Below are 17,923 nucleotides of genomic sequence, written 5' to 3' on the forward strand. Positions count from 1 at the left end.
AGTGAGCTATACACACTTGATCCCAAAGCAACTGATATTGTGAGTCAACTTTGGGAAGGCAGTTTAGGAAGCTCTCATTGTCAAAATTTAGCCTTCAGGTCTGGATTATGGCATGGGCTAATACTGCTGTTGAAGTCCAGGGACCACAACAAAACCTCCAGTATTCTTTTTGTTGTTTTGTGCCTTCAAGTTGTTTCTGACTTATGGCAACCCTAGGGTGAAAACCATGGGGTTTTCTTGGCAACGTTTGAAGAGGGTTTGCCATTGCCATCCTCTGAGGCTGAAAGAGTGTCATTCACCCAAAGTTACCCAGTAGGTTTCATGGCTGAGCAGGGAATCCAATCCTGGTCTCCAAAGTTGTAGTCCAACATTCAGACCACTACACCACGCTGGCTCTCAGGTTTGCCTTAGGGTTGCCATAAGTTAAAAAATGACTTGAAGGCACACAACAACAACAACAACATACAGAGATGTATAGGTTTTCCCAAAGTTTCAACAGTTTTAACTAGCAATGTCAAAGGAACATGGAAATTTTAACCCCCAAAACATCTAGTGTAGGGCAATAAATTGCCCATGCTTGCTCTATGCACACACCTATGCTCAAGGCATCAGAGGTAGGCATCAGAGGTGTGATCACACTATATCATGATCAAGGGCTTTGGCACAGGCTCCTGTACTCAAGTGGATCCATTCACAGGATTAATGTACAAAGGAGTTTTTAGCATCCTTCTCTTCCAGATGAACAAAGAAAATTATGATTTACCAAGATATATAGTACGCCTCAGCCCTTGTTGTTATATATAACTGATACTTTCCCTCAAATGCTCTGTGTATATGCGAGAGGGAAAGAAAGAGGAGGAGTGTTACTTTAAAAGTAAGCAGTTATTGTTACAGCTCCAAGGCACCAAAATTACTGATACATTTATAATTTTTAAAAGCAACTCTTTCTCATTTCTTGTAATTAAGGAGTTACTTTTGTTGTCTCTTGTTAGGTTACCATTGCATTACACTGGGCCCTTGGTATCTGCTGGGGTTTGGTCCCAGGACCTCCTCTGGACACCAAAATCTGGAGATGCTCAAGTTTCACTACTTTATGTAGTGAAATGGTGGCCCTTATATAAAATGGCAAAATCAAGGCTTACTTTTTGGAAAGTATATATTTTGCAATATTTTCAAGCTGTCGATGGTTGAATCAGTGCATTAAGAATCTGTGGGCATGAAGGGCTGACTGTGTAACCTTCTTTTGCCTAATGAAGATATTTCTTGCTTAAGAAAAGTGTATGAAATTCATGGGGTTGCCATAAATTGAAAGGTGACTTTAAGGCACATATACATAGACAAACACACACAAAAACACACAAATATTTCATTTGCAACTAGTAACTTCCATGCTCAGGTGTAAGCACACATACAAATGCCACATAGATTAGTTCACTATTGAGAACTCCGCCAGGACTTCATGATCTTAATCCAGGGCTAAAGCTGTTTCTCAACCTGAAAATAGGCAACCCTAAGTAGATCATAGTGCTAAGTGGTAAGAGAGGTTGCAGAAAGTCTAGCCTTCATGTCTAGTGTGAAATTTTGAAAGTTATTACTAAATGAGACCATTTGCCCATATCGTCCTGTACTCCATGCTCTGATAGTCACAGTCTCAAGTGGCAGTTGAGACAGAAGTGTCAGGGATCAAACTTGTATCCTAATGCACAGAAATCTTGTTCTCTGCCATTGAGCCATTCACTTGCAGAAAATGGCTAGAAAAGATGCAGCATGAAAGATGACTTGCCTTTGAAGCTGAGCTTTCTCCTCCTCCCTCTCTACTCCCCCCAAGGCAGGTCTTATGACCTGTTTGTGAACTGAAACCTGGAGGAACCAGTTTCTCTGGCACAACTCAACCACTTCACAGAATAATCATGTACATAGCAAAAAGCACAAAACTGGCTACCTGGCGATCAGGAACTGATAGGAAAATTAAGCCCTGTCCATTGGCAGCAAGTTAGCATTTCCTCCAACTTGATCTAATTAATGACCATCCAGAGAGTTGGACAGGGGCTTCAGAGAGAAAAACATGCCAGTTTATTTATCATCGTCATCTAGAATCATCATGTATTTATCCTCATTATTATGAAAAAAAAATGACTTATCTTGAAGGAGGGGATTTCTGAATCATGCTGATAAGAAATATGGAGGAATTAGATGCTGACTTTTAAGGCTAAGGGTCAAAAACTCATCAAGTCACCTGAATGAGTGTGTTGTGTTTAGAAGCTTTGTGTGAATAATGAACTGGGAATATTGAAACAGCTTCAGCCTCAGAGCTACAGTCTCCCACAGATAGGTCTCCAGCCTCTGTCTGAAGTTTGGAGGGCAGTCTATCCATTCTAGGTAATTGTTTTCATTGCTGAACTGCTGTTCAAGTCAAGAGATGACAGTTGGAATTAGACATTAAATATGCGAGTGCATATAAAGGTGGTAGCTAGGTGTGGTGTGTCAATAAAAATATAAGGTAAAGAGGACCTTGTCCTTTCATAGTAATTTCCTCTTTCAGTTGAGTACACCCACTTTATTGTGATGAGTCAATGAACTCAAGCAAGCAGGAAAAAGGGAACCAGCAATTTATGGAAGATGAATGCAAGAATGCAACTCTGTCTATGTCCAGGTCCCTTCAAATTCTGTGTTGTTATTACATGTCATCTTAGGCAGGACAAGCATGTCTCATCTAGACTGGGGAACTCTTCAGACTGTACCTTTTAAAAATATATAAATGCCATACCTCTGCCTGACTTCAGAGGGTGGAGGTGAATTTCTGGATACCTATGGCAACAACAAGGGCCAGGAAAATACTGAAAGATACATCTGTTGGTGCTGGCACAGTTGCTTTCCTTGTCATTCTGTGAATGCATGTAAGAAAAAAGGATTGGAAATACAGGCTTACCTAAGTTAACAAAGCCTCTGACAAAGATGTTCAAGTTTACAAAGTCTTTTTATTCCTGCCCAGCCTCCCTTTTCTTCATTATTCCCTGTCAGAATCAGCATTGGCAGGATGGCAAAGGAAGGCTGAATTTTCATTTTCAGGTTAATAATAATAATAATAATAATAATAATAATAATAATAATAATAGATTTATTTCTAGCCCGCCCAATCACCAAGAATCCAGGCGGGTTACAACAATAAAATACAACAAATTACAATAGAGTTAAAAAAATCAAACCCTAGACCTACCACCACCCCCAGGTTCCAGTGTCTCTGCAGTAAACAATGCAATAAAAGCTTGCTCTAGCCAATCCTACTGCAGCTATGGACCTTACCACATTACCTTTTAACCTGGCAGCAGCCTAACAGGCTGCAGCCGGGATGCAGCATTGGGGTAGGGATTATCGCATTGTAAGTCACCACCAAATCGCCAGGTGCCAGCATCCCGTGTCCCAGCCATACTAAGCCAGCTCCATTTTGAAAACAAAAGCTCCCAGAGTTTTAAAATGGGCTGGCCGAGCATGACTGGGACATGGGATGCTAGCACCTGGTGATTCAGCGGCGATTTACAATGCAATAATCCTGCCTCCATGGCATAGTAGCCTGTTAGACTGCTGCTGGGTTAAAAGATAATGTGATAAGGACCTATATTTGTCTGCATACAACTGGCAAGGTAAATTGAACCTGCCTCCAGAATTCCCTACTGAGCATGTGTAAATAGCAAAATAGAGAGAAAAGTTGCGAAGGTTCATCCTGCATAACCAGCTATGTCCTAGCATGTTAAAAAAGCATGGATCTAGTCATCAAAATGGATAGCATATGAAAAGTGGAGGTTGGTGAATGGGGAAAAAAATCCCTGGATGTATTTTGCAAGAGGTTTTCAAGTATATCTAGAAAATTCAAAATGTTTTTGTTTTTATTTATTTATGCAAGGCTTACCTGACCTGATTGTTTCATTTCACATGCACCTTTTGTTAGTTTTAGATAAAATGTTTGCTGATCTTCTGTTTTGCGGTGCAGGGACCTACCCCTATTCTTTCCATGGGCCACAGTGACTGATTTGTAGAGCACATGCTGTCATGCAGGATATTTCATATTTTTTCCTAACATTTCAATTTAAAAGGATCAAGCTGATCAGCTACACCTCTATCTGAGAGCTTTGTGAACAGCTGCCCATTAGAGGTTATAATATTGGACAAATGGACCAAGAGCTTGGAAATATTATTTATTTGGACTCCAACTCCCAGAATACTCCAGCCGTCATGATCATGGCCATTCTGATTGGATAAATTTAGGTGTATTAGTAAGGAAAATATCCTTTTCAAGCAATATAAGGCAGTTTCTCACATGAAGATTTGTGTCAAAACTCTTGAAGTGCTATAAGACTGAGAAAAAGTTTTCATTTGGATTTTGCTTTTATTATACTGTCTGAAGGGAAACCAGGTTTTATCATGAATTTGCTAGGTGACTAGAAAAAAAAGATGTCCTGGCACTTCAACATGCTACCTACAATATGGGGAAGATACTAAAACTGCCTTGTTAAGGGGACTGAAACATATGAATGCTGCAGCACTGTTGCCTGAGTGAATTATGTCAAGACAAAATATCTGCTGTGAATGAAGCACACTCAGATGACAAATACCAGTTTTCTCCCTTTGCAGGGGAAAAAAATTAGATGCCTCCATTAGTAAAGATGGGCCTACTAACAGAGAAAGAAGCCATGAATTATGAGATGAAAAGAGGGGAGGGGGAGGGAATATCTATGGGGCTGTTCAGATTACCCTTTACCCTGTATCCCAAACCGGATTAAAAGTGGATTGTTCCCACTGGTGCCAGTTTTTACATACTAGGATCGGTATTTTTCACATCAGATCTGAGGCAAATCACCCTTAATGCAGATTTTCTGAAATCAGGGACTTGCCAGTTTCTTTTGGGAAAAAATGGGGCCAGGCCAATGAGAACATTAGCCCTGGTCATGATCGAGTCATTTAGGGGGGAAGGCTAAAAGTCAGAGGGTGGGCAGTGGGTGGGACATGCATCCCCTCTCACACCTGCCACTTTGCAAGTGGCCTTTTTAAAAAACTGTGACAGATTATGCAAATGTTTGAGCTACATATGTTTCCTGAAACTGATGTGTGAATGGTTGTGCTACATATGTACTACATATGTGTACAAAAGGCACTAGGATCAGAGAGATGGCATTTGGAGGAAAAAGAGGAAGGGAGGCACTGGAATCAAATAGATGACATTTGGGGGGAGAAGAGGAAGGGACGCACTGGGATCAAAGAGATGGCATGGAGGGGGAAGAGGAAGGAAGGCACTGGGATCGAAGAGATGGCATTTGGGGGAAGAAGAAGTGAGGCACTGGCATTGGTGAGATGGCATTGGGGGGGAGAGGAAGGGAGGCACTGGCATTTGAGAGATGGCATTGAGGGGAAGAGGAAGAAAGGCACTGGGATCGAAGGATTGGCATTTGGGTGGAGAAGAGGAAGGGACGCACTGGGATCGAAGAGATGGTATTTGGGGGGAAAAGAGGAGGGAAGGCACTGGCATCAGAGAGTTGGCATTTGAGGGGGAGAAGAGGAGGGAAGACACTGGCATTGGAGCGTTGGCATTTGGGGGAGAAGAGGAGGGTAGGCTCTGGGATTGAAGAGATGGCATTTAGGGGAAAAGAGGAGGGAAGGCACTGGAATTGGAAAGATGGCATTTGGGAGGGGGATAATCTGACATGATCCGAAGGCACACAACATGCACGCACACCTGGAGGTTTTTAAATTTGACAAGTTGACAAGAATATGCAAACGTTGATGCTACATTTTAATAAAAAGGAGAGGGGAAAGCACCTGTGCCATTGGTGAATGGTTGCATGACACGTTACCATTGACATCAGTGGAAGTGAATATGCAAATCATTTGATTGACAAGAAGTGTAAACTGCACCAGGGAGGTTCGATTGGGGTAAAGGTAGTGTGAACATCGTTCTGGACAGATTCAGTATTGGGATTACCGGATCTGCCCAGATCTATCCAGGGCAAACACACCAGTGTGAACGGGGCCTATGTTACCTTTACTCAATCCAATATTTTTCAGATGTGTTAGACTACAGCTCTCATCATTCACAACAAACATGGCTAATGGCCAAGCAGCAGACAAGGAGAACCACATCATTTTGAAGACTCCAAAGTTCATGCTAGCTGTGGGTGATAAGACTTGTAGAGTGCTTCCAGATTCTTTCCAAGTAGTTAAAAGGCACTATGCAACTATTTTGCCTTTTCCCCCTTAAAGACAGTTTGTGTGGAATTCTATTTAGTTCCAACTAGAAGAGATGCATTGAATCAATTACTGCATGGTGAGTCAAAGTAAAATGATGGAAGCAGCAGTGGAAAAATAAGGCAGAGTTAAGAGTGGAGGATGATGGGGTCTGAATTCAGCAAATGAGACAGAGTGATGGTATGATAAAAGCCTCACCCAAACACATCTGGAAAATGCTAAGTTGGGGAAGGCTAGTACAAGCAGATAGGAAACAAAGAGGAGATGTCTCCCTAATGCCATGGCACTCTCTCTCTCTCTCTCCTGCTGCTAGTTGATAGAGATAAAAAAGTGACACTCAAGTGTTGTCAGGCAGGCAAAAATTTATGTTAGGCCTGAGGAAAGGCAAAAAATGTACAAATGTACATTTTGAGCCATCTTACACATGTAAGAATTCAGGTCTTCTTGCACAACATGAAACCTTTCCCCAAATTATGACAATAATTACCCAGTTGTCTTGAATGGCTTCAAAAATTGGCCCAAGAAGACAGGTGCGTTTGTCTGTCTCATCAATCCTTCTCATGTGCAAACAAGAAACGGTGGATGCTGCAACTGTAGAGATACATCACAGGCTTAACTGTGTTACCTTTGTTGGGTGTTCAGCCTCATTTACTTCAGTGCTTGTATGGTTTTCTAGTCAAGGTGACAGAGATCAAAATAGACTTTCTTGCCTTCTCTCTCTCTCTCTCTCTCTCTCTCTCTCTCTAGTTGTGGCAGCTGTTCATACCTTCACAATAGAAAGACCTCAGGCAAAAGTGGAAGTGAAAAGAGGAGACAATGCTACCCTACAGTGCCTTATCCACAGCTCAACTACTAGTCGAAAAAATGGAGACACTGTTTCCTGGAAAAGAATACAGGACTCGGTGAGCAGTTATGCTATATAGTTGTAGTGTGTGACGTATGAATATGCATGAGTGTCTTGTGAAAAAACAGGTATGTCAAAGAAACAGAATGTTTATGATGTAAGTTAGAAACAAGGGTTCCTTTGTCCTTGGTAGCAACCTGAAGAGGGCAGACAGTAGCCTAAAATCTTCTCCCTTAGTGTCAAATGCTTAGTTTGGTATCACATAATATGGGACAACTACTTTGCCCCCAGTCTTGCTTAACTGTTGCCTGAAGATGAGAATGCATAACACTATAAATAGAAGATGCATATGATGAGACCTAGAGGAGTATCATGATGTGCAGGAGACTGATGACTCAAAAGCAAGTTCTTCTCTGTCCAAGAGGAACTGCTGCCAAACAAGCACACATGTTGCTGCAGCCATGTAGCTCAATTCCATCCATGATGACATGGAAGTAAACCTTCTTAACCAAAATTATGCTTATTCCAAAATTGTGAACAGGAGACATTGCTTTTTAATGCTTCAGAGACCAGAGGAAATGGAGGCTGCTGGCTGATTGGAGTGACACATCAGTTGCAACACATGACTTTGCTTTCAGAACCTGTAATAATAATAATAATAATAATAATAATAATAATAATAATAATATCATTGTATCCCACCCAATCAACAAGGAATCCGGGCAGCTAACAACAGTGGAGGTACAATAAAAATACAATAAAAAGCAAACTAATCCCTTTCCAGCCCCCCCAGCGATATAAAGCAGACAATAACAATAAGCAATATCAATACAGTGGCAATCAATAGAAAAACATAAGAATGTTACAAGTCAAACAAAATTAATAGAACCTAGTGCTTCCTTCCTTTCCTTTCCTTTCCTTTCCTTTCCAGAAAGAAATGTCTCTTGTCAGATTTATGAGTTTCTCATTGTCCAAATAAAATTCATAGATAAGCACCATTCTTATAGTAACCTTTAAAAAAAGTTAGAAATGGACAGAAGATGCCAAAGCTATCAGGCAAGGCTTAAGGATGAAAAAAGATTAAAATTTATACCGCAGGCTTTGAAAACTAACCCATAAACTTCTTGAGAGTAAAGATGCATTTGAGAGCCAGTGTGACATAATGCTTTGAGCATTGGCCTATGAGTAAGATCAGGGCAGAAATCCCTGCTCACCAGGCCCGTAGCTAGGCCTTTAGGGGTCCTGAGGCAGAAAGTAGGGCTCGGTAGGGTGGAGCATTCACATGCTTCTGAGTCCTTCCGCGCACCATGGGTGCCACCTTGGGGCACCGCCTTTTGGGGTCCCCTTTGGCTGGGAGCCCCGGGGGGTGCCCCAGCCTAGCTACAGGCCTGCTGCTCATCTGTGGAAACCCACTGTGTGACCTTGGGCAAGTCACACTCAGCCTCAAAGGAAAGCAAAGGCAAAATCCTCTGAAGAAATCTTGCCCCCCCCCCCCCCAAAAAAACCTATGGTAGGTTCATCTTCAGGTTGCCAGATGCTGAGAATGACTTGAAGGCACAGAACAACAAAAATGTAGTTATCTTTTGCACATATCATCAATGGGATGAAAGACCTTTAAAGCACCTTGACATTGTGTGACATTCCAAGACATGAGAATAAAATGAAAGTGAAAGTAGGGCTGCCTGGAAACAGCCCTCCAAATTCCTATTTGACCATTAATTCAAACAAAAATATTTTAAATAATCAGTCTGGCCTACTGCTATTCCCCCCCCCCCCCTAAACAAACTCCAGCCACTTCACAGTTTCTTGGGGCATTATTATAGTGGCTGGGGCCCAACAAACAAACAAAGAAGTCAAAGCTAGCAGCAGCTAACATTGCCTGGTCATTACACAAGACAGGATATCTGATCTGCCTTCACTGCAGCTCCTTTCATCTGATAAAAGTGGCAAATATTTTAAGGCTGCTAGACATGTCATCCCAAGAATGCAGAACGTAAAATGCTTGTTTTTAAAAGTAACATGCAGAGCTTGGAACTAATGATGTTGCCTGCAGTAACTACTTTCTGGTGAATCAAGGGCACAACAACATTCTTTTTCCAAAGAAAAGCAATGTCTGGCAATCTTGTTACTTTTTCTGCTTGACAATTAGCACCTACTTGTTACTATTTCTCATTACATTTTTTTTTGGGGGGGGGAGGGTGTTCTTGATGGCATTTTAAGGTTTGCTTGCTTTTTCCTAACCTTAGGCCATTTTCTAACTACCAAAGTTTTTTATTTCAAGAACAATCAAAAGGCAATAAAAACAATGAGCAATATAACCATCAATATAATGAATTACAAATTTAACCAGTAAATGTAATGAGTAACATTAATAGTAGCAAGCTATTAAATAGTCATTTACACAGGGACTTCTCCACACCCTGTAAACTGACAATACAATGTATTTGAAAGCTAATTTGTTAAAGGCTGTGTAAAGTCTTCAAAAATGAATTTATAGCATATTACATTTCCTGGTACTTGTTACTTTTTTTTTTTTTTTTTTAAAATGGATTTATATCACGAGCATTAAAAACACATGAAAAATGTTTGCTCAACATATCTCCAAAATTAGCTAAAATATACTTGGAAAATAAAAAAAGGTAATTGGAAAATGTTGTTTGACAAAATTATGTGAAAATGTTAGCTTGCATTAAAAAATCAATGATGTGCACAATTGTTCTTTTGCTTTTGGTTACACAATTGTTCTATTAGATGTAACAGTATTACTGTAACATGTTACTTCCAGCATCAGCAAGATTGTTTAACTGGGACACTGTAGAACCCATAACTGCCCTCATGGCAACCCTGTGGATAAAACATCTCCAAGCCCCCTTGTTCTCTACTTCTCTGCTCACATTCTGCAAGTTCATACCTGCGATCTCCCTAATCGAGTCTATCCGTCTAGCATGAGGTCATTCTTTCTTTCTACTCTTCTCCATCCTTCCTAGCATTATTGGCTTTTCTAATGAGCCGTGTGTTCTCATGATGGGGCCAAAATATGACAGCCTCGGTTTAATCATCTTGGCTTCCAGAGAGGTTTCATGCTTGATCAGTTCAAGGTCCCATTTGTTTGTCTTTTGGGCTGTCCTTATTACTCTTGTCCAGCACCACATCTCAAATGAGTTGAACTTATAAAAGCTTCTAAGATCTTATCAGCTTAGCCAGCTCTCAATCCATACATGGAGATGGGGAATACAATGGCTTGGGCGATTCTAAGTTTGGTGATCAATTGTATAATTCAGGATCTTTTCTAGCTCTTTCATGGCAGCTCCTACCATTCCTAATCTTCTTCTTTCTTGGATGCAATCTCCATTTTGATTGATGTTTGATCCAAAATACAAAAACTCTTTCACTATTTTTATTTCTTCATTGTCTAGATTGAATGTATATAGGTCTTCCATAGTCATTCTTTTTGTTTTCTTCAAGTTCAGCATTAAGCTTGCCTTTGCACTTTCTTCTTTGACCTTCTTTAACAGTTGTTCCAGTGATGTTTTCTGATAGTAGTATGGTGTCATCCAACCACACTCCAACTCTTCAACTCATTCTCTTGGTCACTGTCTTGACCTAGTTCTTGCTGCAAACTGCGCCATTTCTGACTACCTGGCACTTGACTTTCCACTATCTGACCATCATTTAATCTCCTTTGCTCTCACTTATACTTTGTTGGCTGTTTATCGATCCATTTCCTGTATTGCTATGTTCTGTATATGTATTATCCTACTTGTGAGTATGTATTTTCCCTGGATAATGATTAACCTTCCATTTTGAAGCCAAGCCCTCCCTCCAGTCCATCTGTCTTGGTCCAGGCCTCGGAGGTTGAGAGGAACTGCTGGACCTCTTACCCTTTGCCTCCACCACTCCCTTCTCCTTCTGTGTCATGTCTTTTTAGATTGTAAGCCTGCGGGCAGGGAACCGTCTAACTAAAAAGATTGCAGGTACAGCGCTGTGTAAATTTACAGCGCTTCATAAATAAAGGTTAATAATAATGAGGCTTTCTAGATTGGCATTTGGGACGTCCGGAGGACGTCCCATTTTAAAAAAGGGGCGTCTCTTATAGACGCCCCTGGGCCTAATACGGACTCCGTCCGTACAAGATGGCGCCGGCCCTTCTACACGGCCGGCGCCATCTTTGCGTATCAGACGCTGAGCGTCCGTACGTGTCGCGTCCTTTGTGACATAGCGAGTGCACCCCTGGCGCCTCGCTACGTCGCAAATGCGACGGAAAAAGAAGCTCCATTTTGGAGCTTCTTTTTTGGTCCGCGCGGGAGTCACGCCGTCTGAAGGCTCCGGCTCCCCCGCGGACCTACCGGCGGCGGCGGCAGAGCGCCGCAAAGTGGCGGTATGTACCCCGCCAATAATAATAATAATAATAATAATAATAATAATAATAATAATAATAATAATATCCTAGGCTGTTAATATTCCTTTCTCCTATCTTCACTCCTCCTTCTGCCTGCTCTCCATGAGATATTTTCTACATCCAGGTTGAACAGATAGGGTGATAGAATGCAGCCTTGCCTGACCTCTCCATATTCTGCTCAAACAGTAGTCTCTTGTCTTAGATACAGATTCTGCATCAGGACTAGCAGATGCAATGGCACTCCCATGTACTTGAAAGCTGTCCATAGTTTTCATGGTCTATGCAGTCAGAGGCTTTACTGTAGCTGCCTCGCCCACCCCCTGAATTCCTTACTGTGTTCCATTAGCTATTATATGTTTGCAATGTGGTCCCTAGTGCCTCTTCCTTTCCTATTCCCACTTGTACCTCTGGGATTTCTCTGCCCATGTATGGTTGGAGTCTATGTTGCAGAATTGTGAGTATAATTTTGCTTGCATGGGATATTAATGCTATGGTCCTACAGTTGTTACATTCTTGTGTGTCTCCTTTTTGTGGATCGGGATGTATATTGATGGCTTCCAATCTCTGGACCACCACTTTGTTTTCCATATTTGTTGATATATATTGGTTAATACTAGAGTTGATTCTGTCTATGTGGCTTGCAACAGTTTGACTAAAATATCTGATTTATTTGATTTATTTTCCCCCAATTTGTCTTAATGCAGCTTCCACCTCACTTTTTAGAATTTGGGGTTCATCTTCATATGGTTCTTCATTCTATTTATCTGATTCATTCATTTTCCCCCATCTCTTTTATATAGCTTCTCTGTGTACTGTATCTAATGTCTTTTTACTTTGTCTTGTTCTTGTAGTATGTTCTTTTTATGGTCATAGCACAAACCAGTCCTTAGTTTGAACTTTCCTTATTGTATCATCTGCTTGAAAAGTAGAACTTATTTTTGTGTAAACAGATTTCATGTTTACAACTTTTGGCTAACAGCACAGTGTTCATTAAAAAAAATGAGCGAGAAAGAGGCTGTATTCAAAGTGTTGCTGAATTTTCTCCACCCCAGTATATCACACCAGACAGAAAGGCAGATACACAAATGGGGCTTAAAATAAAGCATTCTGTGTACATGTCACCATACTGAGCAGGCAACGAGGCTCTATGTATCTAGATTGAAGATTACACATGAAAAAGTACTGTTTCCATATTCTTTTCCGTTAATTGCATCAGCTTGGATAAAAATGTACATTTCCCCTCTTGGCTAGGTACAGATATTTAAAGAGTGCATTACATGAATTGCACCTGTATCATGTTCAAGTACTTGATATCCACTTATTCCTTAAAAGGTCCAGTAAAAGAAACTTTCTCCACTATTTCAAGCTTAAAAATAATAGTGGATTAAAAACCACATGGTGAATACTTTGAATTTAGCAAGTCTCCTTTGTTCCTTGGAGCAGTATATAACACTGCAGCTCTTTAATAAAATAAGCCACTCTACCAATGACCTGCCTAATCTATAAAAACACATCTTTCATCCTCTTGCATGCTTGGATATTCAACTACTATTGCCTACAATAGAGAAGTGATTGACAGGAGATGTGGTCATTTTTATTTACCCAAAATGCAATAAATAAACAAAATGGCACTTGGTAGCATGTTGCAGTGCTGAATCGCTTCATTTCATATAAATATTTCCTCCACAAGAGATATTGGGCAAGGGTTAGAAGACACCATCTGAAGTGACAGACATGTGACCGTTTGATTTGTCTTTATAACTTTGAACCTGTATTGGCAAAAGCCTCTGTAGAATGAGAGGTTGTAGAAAGCAGCCCAAGGTCAGGCTATGCAGATATTAAATACAGTCAGACCATGGATTGAAAATATTTCAAAGGTATATAAATTCCCAAAAGCAAGCCTTGATTTTGCTATTTGATATAGGTGACACCATTTTACTTGAGAATCCACAGATTTTGGTAACCATGGGGGGGGGAGTTTCCTGGAAACAGATTCCAGTGGATACGAAGGGCCCGCTGTGATGAGGACGGGTGGTAAACAGACATCTAGGCTGCCACTTGGAACTGCAAAGGAACTCTGATCCAAAACACACGGCAGAAATAATCCAGTTTGAAATGACTTTAACTGCCCTGGCTTGATGCTAGAGAATTCTGGGAACTGTAGTTTTGTGAGACATTTAGCCTTCTCTGTCAGGGAACTCTGATGCCACAATAAACTACAAATCCCAGGATTCCCTACTACTGAGCCAGGGCAGTTAAAGCGGTCTAAAACTGGATTATTATGCAATGTGATTTGGACCCCTGGAGCCTAATCCTTTATAGATTTCAACAATGAGGTAGAATGTAAAAATTGGTGTTGACGAATCAAAGATTTGTGCCACAGAAATTAATCTTAATATTAAGTAAGTTTAAGCATCTTTTAAAATGGTACCTTTCTCTCTTACCTAGGAGGATTTTGCTGTCAAGGATCTTGGTACTGGTTTTGAATATAAAGGAGACAATTACAAAAAGCGTTTGACTTTCTCTGGCAATGGAAACAGTAACAATGTCAGCATCACCCTCAGTCAGGTAACCATGGAGGACCATGGAACCTATGAGTGTTCTGTCCAGCTTCTTGAGGAATTTCCATCAAAAAATGTAAAGATAGAACTTGTGGTTCTTGGTAAGGCATGTCCTATGTTTTGTATCACTACCAGCCCTATATCTTATTTCACTCGCACATTACAGCAAGCAGGAAGTCATACCTGTGCTGGTCAGATAGTAATCTGCTCCTAAAAAGGTACTAGATCAGTGTTTGGGTGGAACATGAAATAGCAATGCATAGTTGTTATGGATCAGAAATGGCAACTGTGTAGACTTTATGAGGCTGAAGAGGAACATTCATGTGTAGCCCTTAACCCTCCCCAGCTCCAAGTTAAAAATGCTAAGTTTGGTCAGAAAACACCTGTGGGGCACAAAGCAATACATTCTTGCTTTGTGGGACATTCCAGTCTCTTTTTTCTACTATTTATTTTAGCATTCTGAAGCAGCCCTTGAAGGTTAAAAATAGAGAGTGGAATGTCCCTTCCATTTTCAGTGTTTGGCTTGTACAGGGGTTAGGAGGACGTTTCTCATGTTATTTCAACCTTAGCCACTTACCCATACATGGTCTAGGCCCATATCACAGATCAATAGCTGTCAGCCATTGGTCCTCCAAATATTTGGGACTGCTGTTCTCATTATATAGGACCATTGGTTCTAAGGAATGAGGTTAGGGATCCCAGAATGGTTTTTGAGGTGGGGACAGCTCAGCATTGGTAGGCAGGTTGCTATTAAGTATGCACATTTGTAGAGGGATGGCAAACTGTTTTTCTTATCCATTAGCATTCAAACATCCTGAAATATGAAGACTCTTACAAACAGTGAGTACAGAGAAGTGCCCTCCATATCTTTCAAGCAAGTGTTCATAGCATAGATTGCAGGCCTTCATTACTCCTGGGAAGGAGCAACAATAACCACTGTCTTAATATTTGTTAGTGCTTGATCATTTACTACACTTCTGATTGATAATGCCTGGGGAGGCTAAACTACACAAGATTCTTGGAGATCAGTTTTTTCCAGATCATTTCACTGGAGAGCTCACACACAGACCAAGCCTAGTCTTAGTGAGGAGGAGTCCAGCCTTCTGCCCCTACTGTTCCAGGATCCGTGGCTGTGGCTACTAGGAGCTGAAGTCCCAACTGTCTGGAGGATCAAAGGATGAAAACCTCCACTATACCTCACTTTACAGACACTGTGGAGTCGAAGGCTTTCATGGCCCGCATCCTTAGTTTTTTGTGTTTTTTTCGGGCTATGTGGCCATGTTCTAGAAGAGTTTATTCCTGACGTTTCGCCAGCATCAGATGCCAGCCACAGATGCTGGTGAAACGTCAGGAATAAACTATTTACAGACACTGTTCTTATGATTAAGGAAAGCGTATTAACATTAGACAAATATTTGAGCCCATTTTCTATCAAGTGGTATATAAGAAATCGAGGAAGGTAGGAAAACTGCCCTATGCCAGGTAAAAGTAGCCAGGATTTGACTGCGCAGATTGGCAGCATCTGTCATTTTCTCAGACATGTCTTACCCATCACATGCTAGCTGAACTCAGGAATGGAAAACATATGAACTTTCAGATGTTGTTGAGCTACAACTCCCAGTGTTCATTATCATTGGCTATGCTAGCTAGTTGTTGGAAGTCCAATAATATATGGAGAAGTGAAAACTTCTCACTCCTTTTTTACTTGGAGGTACTGGTAAAACCTATTATTTATTTATTTGTTTATGGTATTTATACCCCTGGAGCCTTCTGGCATGTGAAACAATTGCACTGCCACTGAATTATGCTCCCACCCCATTACTATTATATACATGAGGCCAAGCAAAATTGTGAAGATATATTGTAGATTTTAACAGAAAATCATTATGTACCACTGTTGTTTATGAAGAGCAATATAATGTGACCTATTAGGCTGTCAGCAACTAACATAGCTTCCACTGTTATATTGTTAAATTTGCTCTGCTTATATATTTTTTTCTCATCCCATAGTGCCTCCATCTAAACCTGTATGCACAATAATAGGGAAAGCACAATATGGACAAAATATTAACCTAACCTGCAATTCTGTGGAAGGATCTCCACAACCTAAATATACCTGGCAAAGTTATGATGCACAAAATCAGCTTCGGCAACTTGGAGGAACACAACTGCCAGGTATGCAAACTTCAATTAGATAGCAGTACTTTGTGGAAAAAAAACAGTCGTCCCTCCCAGGTATAAAATGCACTGAAGGTAGGGTAGAAGATTTGGGGCAGGGGGGTCTTTATATTAGTAGCTGGTGCCTCCTAGTTCAGTTGGTTGGTGAATCCATCTCAGAGCTCGGTTCAAATTTTAAAGGAGCTGTTAAAGACCTCCAGCTATCCCCAAAGTAATTCCCATGTTTACTTAGCTCCTTTAAAATTCAAACTTAAACACAGAGCAAATTCAGAGGTACACTGGCAAGGAAACCACCAGCTGTTATTGCTTTCCAGATGTTCTTCAACAAGTCATTACTGACCATTGGACATTCTGGCTGGCAGGGACATAGCTAGGATTTTAGGAAGGGGGGGTCCAGACTAAGTGCCATCATTATAATGGGGCTTGAGTGCGGCAGCGCAGCAGCACACACCATTCATTTTTCTAAGAGATGTCTGCATTTGTGGTCCCTTCAAGGTAGTCCTGACTTATGCCAGAACCCCCCCCCCCTTGGCTGGGGCTGTGTGATAAATCACCCCTGTGGAATCTGAGGAATCTAATGCAAAGCAGTCAGACCTTGAAAGGCCTCTGTTTGGCTTCAAATGTTTGGCTCTCCCCAAATCTGAGTAGCTAGTGGTAGACATAGCTGAAAATGGGCTCCTGCATTGAGGAGACACCCCTACCCTTTTCTGGACAATGGAAGGAACAGGAGCAATATTCAAAGAGGCAATGGGATTTAGAAACTGCCCAAGCAATAAATAGCAAGGTTCTGCTGCATGGGGACTAAGGCAGCCTTGTATTGTGTCTTCTTAAAGGGCTCATGGAATCCAGTGAGCAAGGCGTTAACTGCAACAAACTCTGTCATACCTTCTGCAAGTTATTAAAGAGAAACCTGTAAACAATGCATATAGCAATAACAAAAGAGTATGGTTGTGGGGCTGGAAGTAGTAGTAGTTGTGCCCTGCACAACAGGTGCACAGCAAAAATACACGTGTTGTCCACAAGAACACTATTAATACATTAGAGAGATACATTTTGCTAGAAAGTGTAACAAACAGGACTGCAGTCTAGAGATGTCTGCATTTGTGGTCCCTTCAAGGTAGTCCTGACTTATGCCAGCCCTATCATATAATTTTCTTGGCAATATTTATTCAGAGGAGGTTTGCCAATGCCTTCATCTAAAACTGAGAACAGTGTGATTTGCATAATGTCATCTGGTGGGTTTCCTTGGGCTGAGTGGGGATTCGAATCCTTGTCTCGTAGAGTCCTAATCCAAAACTCAAACTAATATAAGATGTTGGCTTGATGCCTATGTTCTCAACAAACAACTGGTCAAAAACACACCAGGATTCTTTTATTTCTAATGGTACTTAGGCTCATGATTCCACTCACAACTGCTGAAAAGTAATATTACTACACGCAATAGTAATAAATCCAGAATAATTACCATGGCGTGCTTCTTTTTCTCATGATAGGTGAAAACCATATAAAAGCTACTTCAAACATGCATCTTAAGAAATTTATGGTAAATATAGCTGAAATATTGTGGTGTTGTGATTTGAGTGTTGGACTACGACTCTAGAGACCAGAGTTTGGATCCTTGTTCGATTATGGGAATCCATTGGGTGACTCTGGGCAAGCCACATTCTCTCAGCTTCAGAGAAACACAAAGGTTGCCAAGAAAAC

General features: G+C 41.0%; 1 protein-coding gene and 1 long non-coding RNA gene across 2 annotated transcripts in view; one reads left to right on the forward strand and one right to left on the reverse strand.

Annotated features, from left to right (window-relative positions):
• The window catches only part of GPA33 (glycoprotein A33), a 33,144-nt gene that overhangs the window by 4,471 nt on the left and 10,750 nt on the right, over window positions 1–17,923 (forward strand). The window contains exons 2-4 of the mRNA XM_042459794.1: window positions 6,985–7,139; window positions 13,929–14,142; window positions 16,052–16,216. Of these exons, the coding sequence (XP_042315728.1) occupies window positions 6,985–7,139; window positions 13,929–14,142; window positions 16,052–16,216 (534 nt within the window). The remainder of the gene's footprint in view (window positions 1–6,984; window positions 7,140–13,928; window positions 14,143–16,051; window positions 16,217–17,923) is intronic.
• Window positions 7,133–17,923, reverse strand: part of LOC121926649 — a 28,137-nt gene continuing 17,346 nt past the window's right edge. The window contains exon 4 of the long non-coding RNA XR_006103051.1: window positions 7,133–7,722. This is a non-coding gene — a long non-coding RNA (uncharacterized LOC121926649). The remainder of the gene's footprint in view (window positions 7,723–17,923) is intronic.

Source organism: Sceloporus undulatus, chromosome 3 (assembly GCF_019175285.1).
Source record: "Sceloporus undulatus isolate JIND9_A2432 ecotype Alabama chromosome 3, SceUnd_v1.1, whole genome shotgun sequence".
In the NCBI taxonomy this organism is placed as follows: domain Eukaryota; kingdom Metazoa; phylum Chordata; class Lepidosauria; order Squamata; family Phrynosomatidae; genus Sceloporus; species Sceloporus undulatus.